The following is a 20,932-nucleotide window of genomic DNA, read 5'->3' on the forward strand; positions in this document are numbered from 1 at the left end:
GCCGCGCGTCGGACTCTAGAGGGGTTCGCTGGCCTCCGCCGGGCACCTGAGTGCCCCGACGCCAGGTTCCCGGCCCCGAATCCAGGTCACCCGACCCGCGCCCCGGCCAAAGGAAGAGCTACGTCAGCGAGCGTCTACACTCTACATGCTTTTTTATTACAAGACTACCGAGAGCATACGTGGAAAATTCATCATCCGGTAACTACATCTAAAGCACAAATATTTGAAAAAAAGAATAAACAGATTCATTAAATTATGATATGATTAAATCATCGACCAAATAGAAAATTTATATAATAAAGCCAGAAAAAAAAGTTGTAAAATATAGTTTACAATAATTATTCACATTCAAGGCTGTACATCAATACATACAACGTGGCCCCGAACATGAATTCAATCCAAATAATTCATATATTAGATTTTAAATAACACAGACTGAACTAGAGGCCAACAATAGCCAGCAAATAACCTTATATAAGAATAAAAATACAAAAGTGTATATCCTAATATCATTGCATTATTTGTCTTCATAAGTTTTTTTTTTAATTTTTGCTTTGCCTGTACATCACAGTTACAGCTACAGACCAGGTAGAGAATATTATACATGTTCTAACTGACTGCCACCAACCTGAAAGACAGCTAACATACTACTGATTCATCCTATTTTGTGTTGTTAAAGAACAGCTACAGCAGCTCTAAATATTGCAAAAATTTGATTGCAATGTCCAAACTTATCATGACAGAGGTTTTTCATCAGCAAAACGACCCTTATTCATAGTCACTCAGCCAGATGGGTTAGACTAGGGTGGATTACACAGCTACAAAACATTTTGCCTTTTGTAAAAAGTTCTCTGTACATAAAGTTTGGTATTTCTTCATATTGAAGAAATGAATTCTGGGGGAAATTCAGGTATACATGTAGGCTTGCCCACCACGCTGTCTGAGCTACAGATAAAACTGCCCTTTGCTGGAACAGCTTCCGCCCCAGACCAGTTCTCCACAGGCAGCCTAATTTACAACCCTGCAATCTTGGGCCAGCAGCCTGCACCCCTCAGAGGCTCTGGGAGTGACTCCTGCCCCGATTTAAGGCACTTGCCATGTAGTCTGCCTAAGAGACAAGGGCCACACCCACTTGAGTTACCATCAGTTCATGTTAGGTTTGGATATGAAAAGAAACAATATGGAAAAACGCATATGGCACCATCTCCAAGAATAGTACCTTCACCATGTTCTCATAGTGGCTGCAGCCTCTGCCTCATTCTGTGGACCAACCTGGGGAGAAGGGGATTTGGGGTGTCAGAGGGAAGGTAGGAAACCTACTTCTGCACAATCTGGCCATAATCTCTGGCATAGCCAAGTGGTACTGAGCATGGCACCTAGAAAAATCTTTCATGCATGTTTCACCTCAGAATTGACAGACCCCAAACTAAAGTGGAGAAATTAAGAATGAAACCAAATTTGGGTGGTCTGTACTTCAAGACAACTAGGCAACCTGCAACACTGTGGGCGAGGGGAGGAGAAATCATTAAATCCTTGTCAGCCAGGACAATCACATTCTACAATGAAAAAGCCTGGCCAGGGTGCTCTACTGAACTGCTAAGACCTTCTGACTAAGTCCCGCAATTTGAAGAACACGGGGGCAAACAAACTTCTGTAAAATCTAGTTGTCTACATGGTTTCTTTTTCAAGTAGAGCCTTTGCTCTTTTACTGATTCCAAATGGCCCAATGTACTTTCTGAGTCTACAAACTTAATTACAACTAATCCACTAAGTATGTGGCAAGGTCAGTTCAACACTTTTTATCTCTGCTGACTGTGCAGATGCAAATTCAGTACCATTGTGGACACAAAGTACAAGACTCTGTAAATATCACCAAGCACTTGAAAGCCATAGCAGCAGGGATGGGAAGGTAACATGCAAGCACAACCAGGTTCTTTCAATAAAATAAGGAAATTGGCTTTTGGAAAAATATGTCACAAATGGCCTGCAGTAATGACAACATTTTAGCATTAAAAAAAAAAAAAGAGCAGTCTTATTCAAACATTCTTGGGAACACACAGCTTACCAGAAATTGATTTGTTCAGGATCTGTAGGACACAACTAAGAAAGTTCTGTACTGGAACTCTGAACATCTAAGCATCAGATCAAGACAGAGGAGAAGAGAGACTATACTAGCTTTAAAATGAACAAACTCTTTGACCCCAAAATACCACTTCTAGGAATCTGGGCAGCGTGGGGGCAAGGGAGATCAGAGTCAAAAATCAAAGAATTATAAGGATATTAATCACAGCATTATTTAAATAGTGAAAAACCAGAAACCATCTAAATGTTTTATAGCAATGAAATGGTCAGATAAATTATAAAAATTATTAACCATTAAACTCTACAATCATTAAAAACAAGGTTTTTGAACGACATTAAGATAAATACCAAGTGAAAAAAGCGGGGTGCAAAATGGTGCATGTTGCAATGTTCCCACTTCAGTTACAAAAGCAAACACATGTGTGCGGGTGGGGAGTAGGGGGCAGCAGGCTAGGCACCAAGATGCTCACAGTGGTCCTCCCTGGGCGCTGAGCCTCCAGTTGATTTTTTTCAGAAAACAAATGTTTCTTAACAAAGTACAAAATCACCTGGAACCCCATGCTGGCACCCTGTCCTCGGGGGTCTGTGCCACAGACTGTCTCCTACAATTCCTTCAGGTCTGCACCACAAATACCACAGAGTAGCCCCCAAGGGGGCTGGGGTAGGTGCAGCTCCCATCAGCTCTGGCATGACCCCAAGAGCCATCTTTCCCAAAGCAAGTCTGTAACCAGCCTCCCGAGAGTCAAGGTTCAGGATGGCAGGCATGCAGGGTGCCACTCACAGGGTGGGGCTTCGTGCTCCACATGGGGCTGCCCATTGCCCACTGGCCTGGTCAGGTTCACAGAGGGAAGGAAACCCCATCCAAACCCAGCTTCCTCACGTTCCCAGAGAGAGGCAAGGCACAGCGGGCTGTCTGGGCCAGCAGAGACTTGGCCCTCCTGGCCGTTCTCCCTCCACTCTGTGCCAAGAGAGGCTGCATGGTGTGAGACCATCGCTGCTTGACAGGTGCTGGCTTTGGTGCTTATCCCTGTCTTGTCCCCTCTCAGTAAGACACTCCTGGATCTATTAAACACCAGGGCATTTTCTTTCTCACCTTGGTTAAGACCACATTTATATATATTTCTAGGTATGTCTGCATGTGTACAGAGACTGACACCCACGTCCACGTCTTAGAACATAAGGCACCTGCATGCCAGAACGATGGCTCAAAGGATGAGGTGGATAAAACTAAAGATGACATGAGTAAGCACAGGGTAAGACTGGAATATATAGGGGCCTTAAAAAAACAAAAAGTAAAGAGGACTCTAAGCAGAGAACTGTGACCTACAAAGGGTTCAGCTGTCACTGGCTCAGGTTGGGCAGTCACTTCAGCTCTGCCAGCTTCGAGCTCAACCCTGAACCCCTTATTCTCTGGTTTCGGAGGTTAAGATGGAGCTTGTCGGTTAAGCCCAGGAGGTAGTGGCGCTATCCAGAGGGAAGAATGCAACAGAAGATTTGTCTCTCCCCGAGCAGCCCAGCCGAGTGCTCTTTTAAAAGCCAAATATCAGCTCTGCTTATTTCCCTGCAACCAGACACCCAGGAAAGACGCTGTGCAGAAGCGGGCTCCTCACCCTCCTAACTGCACACACACAGATGAGGACGCTCTGACGAGGGTAAATATAAACACGGGAGTGCGCCTGAAATCAAAGTCCTGAAAGAAAGGGTCAAGAAAGACTCACTTTCTGGAAAGCACGTGAACACAGGCAAGACTTTTCCAAAACGAGGAGGAAAGGGGGCTCAGTCTACGACCACACGCCCAGGGCACCCTCAGACGCCCCCAGGGCAGGCATCCCCTACACCTTGGTATCCTCGACACACACACACACACACACCCCAAGCAGAAACCCCTGGCAAACCTGGCTCCCACCTCTGCTCCCATCCAACCCCTCTCCCTGTCCAAGCACCGTGGGATTCTCCACATCCGAACCTTTCTCCTAGTTTAAGAGCCACTACTATTATATCACTAAAAAAAGTTTAAGACATCTTTCCTCTACATGTGGACCAGTGGTCACACAGGGTGATGGATGGTTCGTTCGAGATAGGAGATGGGGGTAGGGAAGTAGTCAGGGGACCTTTTCTGTGGGAGGTTCTGTTGGTACCTTTGTGAAAGTCTAAAGGAAATGGCAAAGTCATCCCTCCCCTGGGGACAGAGCCATTCATGTCTGTGAGCGGCAGCCTGCGGGCCCCAGTGTCTGCTCCTCTCTCACCTGGGACTGAGGACTGCCCCCCAGGGACACCCTGGGCAGGGAGAGGAATGGCTGAGCCCTGCCTGGCTGACAGGCATTCTCTGTTCAGGGGGCAGCAGCAAAGACAATCAACGGACCGGTAAGCCCTGGACCATCCTAAGTGCACAGCAGTGCGCAGCCTCTAAAGAGCTAAAGGAAATAAGCCTGAAACTGGAGGAGAGCAGGCTGGGGCTTGGGTTCAAGTGTGGTGTTCCTGCCCCTCATGCAAGGTGAGTGACACTTTTTTCCAGGCAAAGTCCACTTGATGGGGACCAGATGACCGGGCAACATGAGAAGCCTTTTTGATTTTCATTGTGCATATGTAAAAACACTCTGAGTTAGACTATGAGAACGTTCAACTTTAGCAGGAAAAGTGTGCATGTGGCAGCTGGGAGCCTGCCCTCCTCCATGAGGCCTGGGTGTGATGGAGGACCATCCAGTGTGCCAACTCCAGGCACCTCTCAGCCCTGACTTAACCCTCCACCTTTCAAACAAAACTCTCAAGAGGGGCCACCAGCTCTCACTCCTCCACAGGGAGGCCTCCAGGCCCATCTGTTGCACTGCCCTGGCCTCACACGGGGAGGGGAGGCCACTGAGCCCCATCTCCTGGTGCACCTGGTGTTCCTCCCGGGCAGGTACTCAGTTCCCCGCCTCAGAGGGCAACGCTGCTCCGAGGGATGACACATCAGAATGCTTGGCTGGCACCTTCTAACACAGCAGCGACTCCATGTTTCACCGGGAAGACCTGTTCTACTTCTCAGTGCCCGAAGCCTGCCCGGCCAACACAACTCACAGACAGCAAGGACCGCAGAAATCTCACAGCCAGGGCTACTTGAGGAGGCAAGCACGGGCCGTGGAGACCAGGCCATACACTAGGGACGCGAAGAAAGGAGCACACAGACAAAAGCCAAGAACCCGCCTGCCCCACAGAGCTCAGGGGCCACCCCAAGAGAGCTATGCCCGGCTCCCTGGTGAAAAGTTAGTTCCATGATGATCCGGGGGCAGAGAGAGCCCAGAGACATGCCTGGGTGGTCCCCTTGGCCACAGCAGGACCGGCAGGTGACAGGGCACATGGTAGAGAGCTGGTGCCGCGAGTCTGTCTACAAGTCCGGGCAGGAACCAGGCGGATGTGCACGATGCTGGTTCCCGTGGCGAGCAGAGTGCGAGAAGCTCCACATGGCACAGAGAGCAAGCAAAGCGACCCTGAATTCCTTTTCGTTACTGGTTTTGTTCTTTGTGTGGTTGGGTATTTTTCTTTTCTTTTAAATAAAAAAGCTGCAAGGTTCCGCCGTCTGCGTCCCCCTTGAGATGGCTGGCAGGTGGTCTGGAAGTGTCCAGGTGGTGGTGAGCCGTGCTGGGCACACGTCCTGCAGCGGGTGCAGGGCCGCGGGCGTCACTGCACGGCGGCGTCCGGGTGGCTCTGGTATCTGTGCCTCCACACCTCCTGGATCTTTTTGCACCATTTGTGAGCATTCCCGCTCGGGTCCATCAGGTAATACGTCCTATTCGGCTGCAGAGACAGAAACGTTTAACATTCTCCAGGGAGTCCCACTAAGACCAGCACCTCCACCCATCAGCGAGCAACTGTAAAAAGAAATCGCCGTCCACTGCAGCCACCGCAAGTCCCTTCTGGAAGCACATGAACATGTGAATTTTTTCCTTCCACATATGTGCAGAAATTAAACATACAGGTGATGACCTATAGCTCCCTGAGGTCACCCCCAAACTGAAAACAAGCACAGGTATCTCCCAGCCCAACTGTGAACTGAGCCATGAACATTGGGGTCCCTGGAAGGTGGGAAAGGGGGAGACCACTGCCCCCCCGACTCCAGATGCCTCCTTGGGCCACAGCATTTGGATGCTCTGAATGGAGGCACAAATTCACAAAGGCCTCTTAAGTGCCCTGCAAGGGAGAACCCGTGGGGACAAACTCACCGTGTGGACAAAGAAGGTTTTAAAATTCTTAGCCTCTGGCCGGAGTTCTTGTGACCATGGAATTTCACCTTTCAAGACTTTGTTGACAGGATCCACATAATATAAGTGTGGCCCTTCTGTGAGCAGTAACTGTCGTCGCCGTGCAAATAAACCCTGATGCAAATTAAGAAGAAAAAGAAAGAAAGAAGACACTGCTAGTTAAGGCTCAGAAGTGGATGCTGACAGCACTTACTGCTGCCTTGGAGGTTGGACTGTCAGAGTAGCTCCAGGCACAGGGACCACTGCCAGCCACCTGCCCACTCGCCTGGGACAGAGGGGCGTGCACACCTCCTCCTCACCTGGACCCAGCCCCTCAGGTCAGAGAGAAGCGGGCTGCACTCACTGCCCGGCCTGTCTCCCTCTGTGAGCTGGATCCTGACGGCCCTGTGCCGGGCGTCATGTGGGGGAGCGGTCACACAGGCAGCGCACCCGAGGCCAGCACACCGGCACACGGCCCTGTTGCTGAGTCGGCCAAGAGGGGCCTGCCCTTGGCAGTCAGGACCCTGCCGCTTCTCCTGCCCTCTGCTCCGTGCCGAGGCACAGTGTCCTGTCTGCTGGCGGTCCCACCACAAGCCACCTTCACAGAGGTTCTCATGGCAGAGATGCCCCAGGGTATGGGAGGCTGAGTGCAGCCAGCATTGCAGGCTGGGAGCCCTAACTGAGAAGGGCCCACAGCAGCAGAGAGAGAACATTTGTGGAGTCTGATATTTTGGACATGTTAATCCATTTAATTAATCCATAAGACATAATAAATAAGATTTTCAAAAACAATTCTAATGAAGTAATAAATGACTTGCTGGGATTCAAACAGAACCTCTTCAACCAGACAGAAACCTTGACCTCAGTGAACCCAGCCTCAGGCATAAATCGGAACCCTGGCTCCCCAGTCAGAAACGAGAATCTGCATTTCTGTCTGCCACGGCCTCTGCGTGCTTTCAAGTGCCTCCCCCGAATGGCTGAAATCTTCCTCAGCTATGAAATCTAGAGATGATCTCTTAAAGGGAACCAAGACAAAGGTGCTATGGGCAATGAGTTATACAGGAGCCCGAGGAGCAAGGCCTGATCCTGAGTGAGAACTGGGAGGAAGATACAGACGCACAGCAAGGAGCCATAGTAATCTAACTTACCTTGCGCTTGTCTACTGGACCCATTTTTAGTATTAAATTATTTTCTACAAACTGGTGCCTATAAGAAGAAGAAAACATGAATGAGACACCCATATCAGAGTCAGAGACAGAAATTCTCCAAACTCCTCCCTTCAAAACAAACTCCCCGATGGCATTGTGAACTTTACTTCAGTAACGTGAGAAAACCCAAATGTACCTTAGCATGCAAGCCCTACTGCTTTACAGAATTTGCAATCTGTATGTGGACCAGGGTCCACAGATCCTAGAAATATCACCTACCCTCACCTCTCCTCAGCAGTGTTTGCACAGCAGGGGAAAGGCAGAGGGGAGGTGGTGGGAACACAAGTCTTCATTACTTTAAGCAAGGCTGGGGTGAGACGCAGAACCCCACCAGAGCGGGGAGGCCGCTGCGAGGAAAGCTCAGGATGCAGACTGTTGTTCTCAAGTCACCTCCTCAAGCTGGGACCCCAACTCAGCACTCAGAAACCACTGCACTGTTTAGAATCACAAATCCCTAAAAGAGCCAAGTGGGAAACTTGGTTTAAGAACATCTTATCTGGGGACTTCCCTGGAGGTTCACTGGTTAAGACTTCACCTTCCAATGCAGGGGGTGCAGGTTCGACCCCTGGTGGGGGAGCTAAGATCCCACATACCTCAAGGCCAAAACACCAAAACATAAAACAGAAGCAATACTGTAACAAATTCAATAAAAGACTTTAAAAATGGTCCACATCAAAAATAAAGAGAACATCTTATCTGGTATTTCTACCATAGTAATAAAGCACTTGTATACAATGACGGCAGGAATTTAGAAGGAAAAGCTTCAAATACAGGTTTTGACTTAATATATGTTGTTACCAAGTATAGTCCACTTTGATTCGTAGGAGTTTAATTTCTGCAGGTTCTCTCTTTTGGTTAAAGCTAACAGTTACTGCTTTACGTTCTGTCTGATTTTACTGAAATTCCTAAGGTTCTACTGTTGAAACAGTAAAAGGCATATGACAATTGTCTCCTCAAACAGTGACAATTTTACCATGTGAGTATCTGAGCACATCCACCTGCTTCCCCTGGCTCCTCTTGGGACGTCCTCCCACCGAGCTTAACTGGCCCCCAGGTCTGCCCAGCCTAACCCACCAGACCAAGGCCCACTCCCCAGAGCCCACTGGGCTTCTCCACCAAGGCCCCATCACGGAGGACCCAGGCCCAGGTAAACTGACACAGCATCATATGGATTTTGAAAACAACTAAGAAAAATGTCAATAACAACAAAAAAAGTGTTATGACCTTTTTGAGGAAAAGTGCGATGCTTCCTCTCAGACGTATTTAAAAACCAAACAAACAAAAACAAGACTTGAAACAAAGAAAAAAATCAAGGAGATTTTATGAGAAGGAGATGTAATGAGGGTCACTGCAGCACAAGAAATACAGGGCCAAAGGGAAAGCCCCTTAACCAGCAGGCCCTACTATGTCAGAATGTTTGCGTAGTAAAGAACCACAAATTGATAATAAGCGGAAGACTTTAATTAAATTATCGGCGGGGCGGGTGGGGCGGGCCAGGCAAGTGCCGTCTAATCCCAGGCCAGTTAAGGACCACACCACCAAGGCCTCCAGTTAGCTGGGCTGCTGGGGCTGGATCGCCAGGGCAGCCTGACAGGCAAGGACAGAAGAAGCCTCAGGGAGCCTTTGCAGCCTCAGCTGGGTTAACATGAAGGACGGTTTAAAACAGTATATTAAACAAGAGAACGAAAAAGAGAAGGGGCCAGTCACCTACGCTGAAAAAACAAGTCACCAAATACAGAGTAACAGACATGACTACACGGGAACAAACGGAATCTCTAACTACAAAAATAACCAAAATTCACATGAGAAAAGGCTGGAGAAGATTTTCAGCAAATGTTACCTATAAAGAGTAAACATTTGTACTCTAGAGAGCATACATAAAGCAACATAAAAGGCTTAAAACCTTGAAAGAAAACTGAGAAAGGACACAAACTGGAAATTCCCAAAAGGGAATTAAGTGACCACAAATTCTCAATGGCTCTAAACAAAGAAAGGAAATTGAGCCCCACTTTTCAGGCGTTCTACTGGGGTGCACTGGGGTGAGGTGAACGCAGGCGGGGGCTGTGGAGTAGCATTCTCACCAGCACCACCACCACCGGCCCTGAAATGAGGAGGACTCGCTGAATACTGCAGTAATCCGGCTCCCAGGAATTTATTCTAAGGAGGAAAAGAAAAACAAAAAGGAGCACAAATGTTCACAGCAGTACTAGTCACATGAGTGAACCTGAAGCCTGGGAAGCAGGCGAGCCCCTTCCCAGCCCTGCAGAGGGAGGGGCCCAGCTATCTCCTGACACAAGGCCAAAGCCTGCACCACACTCTCCCAGCTTCTCCCAAGAGACAGGAGAACCACGGGTGGCCCAGAGCGGGAGAGGCCAAAGCAGGGCTCCGACTGCACCCCGTGGCTGTGGTGAAACGAGCCCAGGAAGCAGGACGCAGAGTGGGTAGTCGGAACAGCCCAAGGCTCCACTGTTAGCGTAAACACCCCGGTCCATTCATTTAGTTAACTAACCAAGCAGCTTACAACAGGCTACCGGTTATTGATCTACTTTGAAAAGCTTAAGGACTTAAAGGAATCATTTTGATCTTTTACTTCAGAAAGTCAATTCCCACCCTCCTGAAGAAAGCTCCCCCAGGCCCCCGCCCCGCACTGGCACCTTCTTCTCTCTGGCAGGTGGTAGATGCCGTCTGCAGATTAAGCGCCGAAACCAGACCTAAGTCAGAGACACGCCTGATTCTCAGCATGTAGGTAGCATGTAGTTAGCATGTAGTTAGTGTGTAGACAGGGCTTTAACACAGCCTCGCTTTCTCACACAGCCTCTGGCTCCCATCATTCAGGCGACAGTTGTCATTGCCTCTGTACAGATGTCAACGTGGGGGCTGAGAGTCTCACAACTTTCCCACCATCATTTCACAAGGGGTAACAGTGTAAAACCCCCCACTTTTTTTGATTCCAAAGCCAGTTCTCTCCTCCTCACCCTCTCCCATCCCACCCAAACCCTGAGAAGACCAACCTCAAGGATATAAACCTGAGGCCACCAGCAACTTTGGGCCATTTCAGGAGAGCCGAGTGAGTCTGCCAGGGCCCGACGGGCTCTACAACCACCTCGGGCAGGCTATCCACGCTGGGCTTCTAGGCAGGTAAGGGAGGACCACATGAGCACGGCCAGTTTGCTCTAAAATGCCATCTCTCAACCCTTCAGGTCTCAGGACCCCTTTATACTCTAACTTTATGGAAGACCCCAAAGAGCTCTCCTTCATTTGGGTTAGATGCATCGACACTTATGTATAAGAAATTAAAACAGACATGTTCAAATATTTAATTCATTAAAAAGCAAAATAAATCCATTCCACATTAACATAAATGATTTTTTAAAAATAATTTCTTTCGAAAATGAAGGTAATTAATGAGAAACATGACACTGCTGTCTTTGCAAATCTCTTTAACATCTGGCTTCACAGAAGAGAGCTGGATTTTCACATCTGCCTCTGCCTTCACTCTACTGTGATATGCTGTCCAGGCTGAAGTACATGAAGAAATCATAAGAGTATTTTAATAGCCTTTTCAGATATTTGTGGGCATTCTTCTTTGATACTACACCAAAACTCCAGAAGTGTAGTTTCTTAAACGTTAGCTGCCATGTGGAATCTGAATCCCCAAGAATGAATTTTTCATACTTTTGACATTAGAATCCACCAACCTACCTTGCACTTTGAATAGATCTTCTGCCCTTATATGATTTTACAGCACCAAACATTGGTCATCTGGAAATAGTGGTTCGCTGAGTTATGGAGATCTTCCAAATGTTGACAAATTTCATTCTACGATATCAACAAATCAATTCATAAATATTGCTACCTTTCTCCCCAAAAAAGTCTTTAAATATTGGGAAGATGTTAAGCTCACAGTGATGAATAAAGTTTCGCACAATTCTAATTTTCACTTGAAGGTTTTGATTTTATCATTGGTAACAAACACCAGCAGTTGTTTTCCTTGAAGTGACAGGCTCATTCCAGTCATTTTCCAGAAAAATGCTGGTCAAATAGCCAAGTCTGAACAACCAGTTTGTCAGTCAAACCTTCCAGTGAAAATGGTCTTCCACGAAAAGAGCAGCTCCTTCAGCTCCCAGCACAAACCACCACACACCGCTTTTCTTGAGGTAGCCGTCACCCTGTAGGTGCAGCAGAAGCGCTTTATGCGTACTTCCCTTTTCGTTCTACAGCACATTAATTAAATCAATCATCTTCAATGACCACTCCTAAGGGAGGCTGGCTTGTTGTCTTTTCCTCTGCCCCTGTGATCGTGTGGCTGTGAAGAGCCGGATCTTTTCGCACCTCCTGGTGCCATGGCCGGGATTCATGACCTGGCACTGACAGTTTTACCCACCGTTGCTCCCGCACCATCACTGTACATGTCAACATGTTTGTTCCAGAACAAATTGTGAGATTCAAAAGAGGTGCTCAACACGGACTGTCTCAGCACAACGTGTGCTTTCTGCCAAGCACTTAGGTAAAAGAACCATCTTTCTTTGATGGTAAGTTGGGGTGAACACCGGACAAATACAAGTAAAGCAGTGAGTCTAGTCCCATGTGTAGATTCATCCACTTGGAAGGCAAAAAAACAATTTGGAGGTAGAGATACCAACTCACTCCCTGTGTCCTCCGCAGCCACATCTTTAATCCAGAGAGTCGCTGTATCGTATCGTGGACCACCGTTGTGGCCGGGATTCCTCTCAGTGGCTCTCATCTGCATCAATAGCATTCACTCAGCAGGGTCAATGGCCCGAGGCTCTTCAGCCTCCCAGCGCTTGTGTGACTCCTCCCGCTGCCCCACTTAACTCCTCGGGTAAGGCGCTGCAGAGGCTTTCTGATGTTTGGCTCTGAAAGAGCTCATCACGGGTACACTTACAATATTCAATTCCTGTATTTTAAAATTCTGAATGACTGGTCTCTAAATGATGCTGCAACTTAACTGGCACCAAAATAATATGCAAAGACATTCTGTTCATAGACACAACACAACAAGGTATTCACATCTATAAAGCCAGGGAAAGACAGCCTTTTGTCCTATTTCTGTTTCATATTTACAGTTTTGCCTAGTTTCTCTGGAGTGGATTCCTTCCTTCCATGAGTCAGAGAACCCAGTGTCTTCTTTTTGCATCTTTAGACTGAGGTGATGCTACTGTGGGTGGGAAAGCAAGTCTTCTCCCTTTTTAAGTCAATGATCTATACTCAAATATGAAAAACATATAAATGTTCTTTTGTTTTAGAATATATCATTAAAATCTAAAATAAGTTTCAGATAGAAATTATTAAAGTTTTTGAGAAATTTTAAAATAATATTGCCAAACAACTCAAAGTATACTTACTTCTTCACTGTGTTTCCATGTGGACACAGGAAAAATTTCAGGATTGCAAAGCAGTAAATTACTCGATGATAGGAAGTTACAATAATTATAGGAGGTATAGCTGAAAATAGCTAGTAAGAGCCCAGCAGAAATACTGAGAACTTATTAATGTCTAAAAGTGCACATATTTATACCATAAACCTACTTCTTTAGAAGATTCAAAAGACAGAAAACACAAATTCCATTAGCTGTCAAAGCAATGTCATCCTACAGTGTGTAGCTTCTGAAAAACTCCACTGTACATTTATAGAAAATAAAAGTAGAAAAGCAGACACCATCTTAGTATTATTACAGAATGATTATTATGGTCCATGGGCCAGACATTGAGAATCACCGTTCTAAAGAATGTGCCTGAGGGATCTCCACTGACCAAATGAGAAATGCCTTAAGCTTTCCACAGCCAGCTTCCAAATGGGATTGAATTGGGAGGAAAGGGAAGAGAGCGCAGAAAAAAAAGAAAGAGTGGGTGAGAGGTTGCAGGGCCTGACCGGCCACCAGTCGCTCTGCCCTGGCCGGAACTTAGGCTGAAGGGCCCGGGCTGCCCAGGGCCTCTGAAAACACCCCGGGCGAGGCACATGGGCCTTCTGAGTAGCCACCCCCATGCCGGCAACAGTGCTTCTCGGCCGTGCTCTGCACCCGGCCAAGCCTGTGGGGAGGACACAGCAGGCCCTTCTCAGGGATCACAACCTGGTGCATGGACCTGCTCAGAGCAGGGCGCCCAGAAGGAGCCCTTCCCTCCTGCTCAGTACACATTAGGGCTCCTCGGAACACCACTGCAGGAAACGTAAGCCCCCAAGAACTGGAGATTGTTTCAGCTGGCCAAGAGATACACTCACTTTTCAAGAGATGATCTTTTTTTTTTTTTTTTTGATGTGGACCATTTTTAAAGTCTTTATTGAATGTGTTACAGTATTGCTTCTATTTTATGTTTTCGTTTTTTGGCCACGAGGCATGTGGGATCTTAGCTCCCCGACCAGGGATCGAACCCACACGCCCTGCATTGAAAGGCGAAGTCTTAACCACGGGACCATCAGGTAAGTCCCTAGAGACAATCACTTCTAATTGTACAAAATCCTAGCCTCATCCACCTGCCACTTTTCCTCTGCGTCCCCCACTCCCATTCCTCCACACAACAGCGCCCATGTCCAGGTGGTCTCTCTTCCTCTAAGCCTCCTTCCCCACCCCCACCCAGGCTCCTCTCTGCCTGTGCAAAAGGTGAAACCATAAAAATGCTTGAAGAAAATGTCTAGGTGGAGAAGCTCTTCTCAACAGGACCAAGATGGAAAGCAGAAAATAAACACACAAACAGGTTCAACTTTGTAAGAATCTGCAACTCTCCCCACCAAAAAATGCACAAATAGAATGAAGAGACAAACTGAAAAAAAAAAAAATGTTTGCAAAATAAACGGAGAAATAGTCTTCATATCTATGGCTCTGAAAAGTCAATTTTAGAAAGATGCAAAACATACAAGAAAAAAAGAGTCAAAGGATACAAATGAACCTCAAAAAATAAATACAAATGGCCAATAAACATGGAAGATGTTTGCCTCGATAAGAACACAAACGCCAATCACATGGGTCCATTTCTAGAGCATCTGAACGCTCCAGGGCAGGAAAGGCTGTTGGGCAGCGGTTATTTAAATCATGGTGAATCCAGGTCCCAAAACGGTTGCTGGCATGCCTGGCCCACCAAGTCCCAAAGGCCAGAGCCCGGAGGGTCCCAAACCCACTCACCCCCCAGCCAGCCCTCCAAACACCCACTTCCAGTTGGACACTTTGAGGGTCCTTATCTACAGAAAGGCAGCTGTGTGAAGCGGAAGGGAGCAGAGCCTTTACAGCAGTGGTGACGAAGGCAGGACGCCCAAGCTCTGTCAGTTACCACGGCTGGCGTTCATCCCCGCGCGTTCCACCCTGCGTTTCTAAATGGGGCGCTGCTTACAGCTGTACGTTCTTACCAAGGGTTTCCGCTGGCCTGCTTCTCCAATAACAACCTCTTCTCATCTTCAGAAAACTGTAAGTCCAGTTCAAAAGAATTAGTGTCCAGGTCGTGGATATACTGCTCGATGTTGCTTCCCACCCTCTGGGGCAGCCCCGCGTCCGCGGCGGACAGGGAGTGGGAGGAGGAGGACGACGACACCTGCATGCAGCCGAACTGGCTCAGGAGATTGTCGTACTGCACAGAGAAGAGGGAAAAGTGAGAACAGTGCCTGGACTTCCCTCCAGTCCAAAGATCCAGACACACTCTGACCTATCGTACACCCAGCAGGCCTCACCCCAAAGGCCATGGGAGACGAGTCACTGACACGCAGCCCAGCTTTCTCCTCTACTACACAGCTGACCACCAGCCTCAGGCTGGATCCAGCCTGCCCTGCGTCCCCCTTCTGATGGCAATGTCAGAAGCTGTTCGCCCCAGAGAGGAGCTTATCCTCAGTATTAACCTACAGGAAGGGGAGGCCCGGGACCTGTGGCCTGCTGGCCTCTTTGAGCCCCGTGCTGCCCTGGAGGATCAGGATTAAGATGGCGACACTTGAGTACCAAGAAGCCAGAGCTCTCAACATGGCAAACATGATGGAACAGCAGACAGAGGGCCTGCAACAGACACTCAAGAGTACGCACACACCCATGAAGCCAGGCTCCCTGGGCACCGAGACCTGAGACAACCGGGGCCTCAGTGGCTCCCTCAGAGCCTGGCCAGCAGAGCATGCTGCTCCCCTGGCACACCCCTGCCAAAGGCCCTGGGGACCCCGCCTGTGCCTGCCGGCCATGACCCCAGAACAATATCAGGGCCCAAGGGCCTGGTCGGCAACTAGGGCCAAGGGAGGGAGCCCTTTGCAGTCTGCACACGCAGAGGCTGTGGACAGCCGTGACCACTGAGGTAGGGAAGCAAGTCAGTGGGGAGCACAGATGGCACTCCACATCTGGCTCAATTCAAGTCTGGGCATAAAGGATATTTTAGGGCAAAAAAGGGAGGGATGTGTTGCTTAAAACAGTAGGTAGGAGACATAGGGGGCTCTTGATCTCCAAGAGGTGATGCCAGTTGTAATTTTAACTTAGCCTTGGATGACTTTTACGTGAACTCTAGAATTCCTCAGTCAACTGAGGCGGAACTCTATATAAGATAACTGGTTGCAATAAGCCACAATGACAGAAATCAAACCAGAAATATGGACTATGACTGATAAACAAAACACCTGACATTACATGTAAATATGGGGGTCCTGGTGGAGGGTGACCTGAAGGTGGTGACAGACACACTGCAGCTCACCATCCTCCTCAGCCCATTTCTGCATGTTTCACACCGTCCATAAGGAAAGTTTAAAGGACAAAGTATACTGAAGACCCTATGTCTGAGCTTCCCTCGGACCCCAGGGTGCCTCATCCCTCGAGCCTGTGCCACTGTCCCGCTTGTACCAGGCACTAAGAGCCGATAGTGACCAGTGTCCATCCTCAATACTACATCCCCCCAAAGTTCAAAGCAGCAGCAGCACCCTGGGATTCTCTGGGAAATACCAGAGGCATTCCAGAATGTCTTCAGATACAAAATTATAAGGACATCAGCCAGAACCGGAAAACAGAAGCCCACCAGGAGAATCAGCGCCCAGGCTCTGGTTCGACCCCTTTGGGCAAAAATTAACTAGAGGAAATGAGAAAGGGATGCACGCACCTGGTGATCTGCACTCGGGGCAGACGTAAGCCTCTTCGGCCCCAGTCTCAGTGGGACTCAGACTCGGGCCACAGAGTGTTCACTGCCCCTCCCCCTCCACGGATCTACATTGGCTCCCCCTTTAGCCACTCATCCCACCACCTGGGGTCCCTGGCCCCGCCCAGAGGAGCCACTTCCCAGGCGGGGCCGGCAGGACCCATCTCGGCCCTGGCGCACTGGCTTACATTGCCGTAGCAGTCCTCATCATCTTCTGACATGGCCGGTAAGTAAGCTGTGAGCTTCGGAGGCGTCTGGTGATGCAGGTTCTCCCACATGATGGACTCAAAGAACGGATGAGCTTTCAGAGGGCCGTACCCTTCCATTTCTTCACAGCCTAATCGCTTTGTGGCATCTAAAACCTTAAATAGAAGTCAAGTCAGCATTGGGGTTAAAAAGTAATTCTGACAAAAAAAATTACTTCTGAGTAGTAGTTCTTTTCAATTCTTGGGATCTCCTGGAAATAGGAAGGGCACAGTGTGCTGGGGACAACTGAGTCACCATGGGGGGTAGGGAGGTGGCCACGCGCAGCTTTCACTTCTCCGGAGTCTCTGCTCCTCCCCCCACAGGTGAAAATGAATCACTACATCAAAAGTTAAATGAATAGCAGCAAGTATTCTCTTAAAATCCTAAAACAAGAAAAAGAGGAACTCACTGGCTTTAATAAGAGAATGAAGAGTTTACATGAACAGGAAGCTATCACAGACGGGGAGTAAAGTGCCTTGGGTCCCCCGCCTGCACGTGGTCTCAAAGGGCCCCACAGCCAGCTCCTCCAGAATTCGGCTGCCCCCCCCAGACCCACAGAGGATCCAACGCACTCCCCCACTGAGGGGACAGACACACAAGGGACAGGTGGGAAGAGGCTGACTGACCCTGCTCCCCCAAATCAAGTGAATGGAAGGTCTGGAGCCAAAACACACCAGGGGAAGGGACACTATAGTTTCTAGAACATAAACAGACACTCCCTTCCTGGGTAAATCTGTTTACCTTTGCTATATAGCTTGGGTTGATCTTTAGCACCTTCACGTAGCTGACTCTAAAGTTGATACAGATGTCGCTAAGTAGAATTTACAACCACCTGCCACTGCAGCACACCGAGCTGCTGCAGCGTCTGGTAACTTAAAATGGTGTGTGTGTTGATGAGCAAATGCAAAGTGATACAGTAATTTCCTATCTTATTAAGCTCAAGAATCAGGCACTTGGAAACTGAAAAGGCCTAACAGGATGAGACTGAAGATATGCATCTACCTACAACCACTATCAACCCTAAAATGCCCTTTTTTTTTTTTTTTTTTCTTTTTTTTTTTTTTTTTTTGTGGTACGCGAGCCTCTCACTGTTGTGGCCTCTCCCGTTGCGGAGCACAGGCTCCGGACGCGCGGGCCCAGCGGCCATGGCTCATGGGCCCAGCCGCTCCGCGGCATGTGGGATCTTCCCGGACCGGGGCACGAACCCGTGTCCCCTGCATCGGCAGGCGGATTCACAATCTCTGCGCCACCAGGGAAGCCCTAAAATGCCCTTTTATTAAACATAGGTGCCTCCAAGGAAAGGCCCTCTGACCACAAGTTCAGAGGGACTCAGGGTGTGGCTACTGGATCATCCCACCAGAAGAAAATTTGAAATATTTACCAGAAGTTTTTCCACAAGATCTCTTGCCTTAGGAAAGAATTTTTCAGGAAAGTCATATTCCAACTTAATGATCTTCTGAAATATAAGATATTCATTTCTGTAAAATAAGAAAAGCCATCATTCTGGGCAGGGTCACACAAACCTCCCCAGTACAGAGCTGTACTTTCCTGGGACAGCCATCTGCCTCTCTCCCCAGAGAGCCACCATGTTCACTAAAGAGCCATCATAAAACTTCCCCCCACTCTGCCCTAACCCTGGGACTGCCCCCTCCCACTTCTCTGTCAGGCTGCTGAGAAGGGCCAGGAGTGGGGTGTGGGGTGTGGGTCTCTTACCCAGCTCGGAACGGTGGCAGTCCTGCCACAAGCTGGTATATTATGCATCCAAGAGCCCAAAGGTCTGAACTTTAAGGGAGGGGAAAAACAAAGAAGAATGACATTTGTAACATTTCAGTGGCGAGCATGGTTCATTTCCATCCTGTCTGTTCACACCACCCATTTCAGCCTCTAATCTATTTCTCACCTTTAAAACCAGGTCAGTGTGAGGGTGAAAACCTGCTCTGGGATCTCCTTGAGGGGGCCCCTCTGCGGATCCAGGACCAGAGGATCCCTCCCACACACAGCAGGCACTACTGGGCCAGGCTGGGCGCCTCGCTCAGGGGCAACCAACGACCTCACAGGCCCGGTCTGGTCCTGGCCAGGGAGCAGCGGTCACTCCTGACTACAGCAAATACTGGCCAAAAAGCCCCTTCTTCCAGTGCCAGGGGCAGGGGCAGGGGCACTGGCAGGTTGGTACAGCTGAGTCTCAGATTCTCTCACAGCTCACTGTTTACCCCCAGGCCACAGACGCGAGCTCATGTATGCCAAGGAGCCAAATCACAGTCCACAGGATGCGCACAAAACAAGCTTTCTCTTTCCCTTCTTGGACTCACTGTGCAAAGCCCTGCCCCTCCTTTATGAACATTTTAATTATACATTTTAAAAATTTTTATTTTTATTTATTTTTGGCTGCATTGGGTCTTCGTTGCTGTGCATGGGCTTTCTCTAGTTGCGGTGAGTGGGGGCTATTCTTCATTGTGGTGCGTGGGCTTCTTGTTGCAGTGGCTTCTCTTGTTGCGGAGCACAGGCTCTAGGAGCGCGGGCTTCAGTAGTTGTGGCACGTGGGCTCAGTAGTTGTGGCACACGGGTTCAGCAGTTGTGGCTCGCAGCTCTAGAGCACTGGCTCAGTAGTTGTGGCGCGTGGGCTTAGTTGCTCCGCAGCATGAGGGATCTTCCCAGATCAGAGCTCAAACCCGTGTCCCCTGCATTGATTGGCAGGCGGATTCTTAACCACTGCGCCACCAGGGAAGCCCTTAATTATACATTTTAAAGGAAACACACTACGGTTCTGAATTTCCCTAAGTCTTTTCCAGAACCAGCTGGCAGGGACCCTGGAGGGGCTGCTCTGCTCACCACCCTCCTTCCCTCCTGCTCCTGTTTTTTCTCTCCCCTCAGTGCATCTCAGAGTTCATGGCTGAGAACTACTTTGCATATTTTATTTCCTCTGTAAATCTTGCATTCTATTCCCAGCTCAGCCCTATGAAAGCATCAAGACACAACTTGCCCTGCATGGCCAACTACCTCCCCACAAGCCCTAAATGTACGGAGGGTTCATGCATTGCTGGATACAGTCAGTTTCTGCAAGAGGCCACAGCTTGGCATTCTGGAAGATGAAATCGTAGGTCGTGGGTGGAGACAACAGGCCAATTACCGTGCTGGGGGCCTTGGGTGAAGGCTCTGTCCTCAGACCCATATCACAGCACCGTTGGCCCGGGGTAGATGAAGCACTTGATGTGGGTGAAAAATGCCACAGATCAGAAATCTGAGTCACAACACACAGATGGAGTGAAGGGCATGTTAAAAATGAACGTACATTCTACTCAGTAACTAGTTCTTACACTTGGTTTTCTCTGCTGTTTAGTGTAGTTAAAATGGGGAGCTACAAGAGAAAAACGCCAACGGAAAAGTATCAGCCTTTCCATGTGGCAGTGGCCAGAGAGGAGGGGCAGAGCTGTGGGGTGGGGCTGCCTCTGCTGCTTTCACAGGTCATCTCCAGGGAGTGGGACTGCCAGCAGAATGGCTTCTGGGCTAACTTTCCACAGGTATCTTGCCATTTAAAATGTTTTTTAATACAATGAAAACTAAAGGGGGAAGCCAGTGTAACATTTCTGGAAAGCAGTATGCACCGATGATTTTTTAAATGCTCAGTTAAACCAAGTCACTCTACTTCTTGAAATTCAAAGAGGAACGTGGGGGATCCCTGGGAGACTCTCCAGCTGAACAGGCAGGAGGGCCCTTCTTCCCCAGCGCAGGACATGCCGCACGTAGAGGCACACCAGGCTGTGCCCAATATATGAAAACTACTTCAACGTCTTTAACAGTAAAGGAAAAGCTCAATGAACTACAATGAATTCATATGTTGGAAAATCACACAGCTGTTAAAAGATTTCTGCCAATAATGTTAGTGATATGGGGAAATGTTCACCATATAATCACAGGGAGCAGGATTCAAAACTGGTTATTCAGTATGATTCCAGTTGTATAAAAATTATGTAAACACATTTAAAACACACAGAAAAAAGTAGCTGGAAAGAAAGACATACCAAAACTTATCTGTGACTACAAGTGGGTTGGAGACTATGAGTGTTTTTTTGGCTT

The 20,932-nt window shown here is 48.4% G+C and overlaps 1 protein-coding gene across 6 annotated transcripts in view; it reads right to left on the reverse strand.

Annotated features, from left to right (window-relative positions):
• Positions 1 to 135: 135 nt before the first annotated feature.
• PDPK1 (3-phosphoinositide dependent protein kinase 1) overlaps positions 136 to 20,932 on the reverse strand; it is a 71,706-nt gene continuing 50,909 nt past the window's right edge. For 3 of the 6 annotated variants that reach the window (XM_019926292.2, XM_019926096.2, XM_019926223.1), the window contains 7 exons: positions 18,572 to 18,640; positions 18,240 to 18,336; positions 16,801 to 16,974; positions 14,868 to 15,085; positions 7,448 to 7,505; positions 6,282 to 6,434; positions 136 to 5,856 (listed from right to left, as the gene is read on the reverse strand). In XM_019926292.2, the coding sequence (XP_019781851.1) occupies positions 5,740 to 5,856; positions 6,282 to 6,434; positions 7,448 to 7,505; positions 14,868 to 15,085; positions 16,801 to 16,974; positions 18,240 to 18,336; positions 18,572 to 18,640 (886 nt within the window). In that variant the 3' untranslated portion in view covers positions 136 to 5,739. The other 3 variants (XR_004522044.2, XM_033839610.2, XM_073792410.1) reach the window with 3 other exon arrangements.

The sequence above is a fragment of the Tursiops truncatus genome, chromosome 15 (genome assembly GCF_011762595.2).
Source record: "Tursiops truncatus isolate mTurTru1 chromosome 15, mTurTru1.mat.Y, whole genome shotgun sequence".
NCBI lineage: Eukaryota > Metazoa > Chordata > Mammalia > Artiodactyla > Delphinidae > Tursiops > Tursiops truncatus.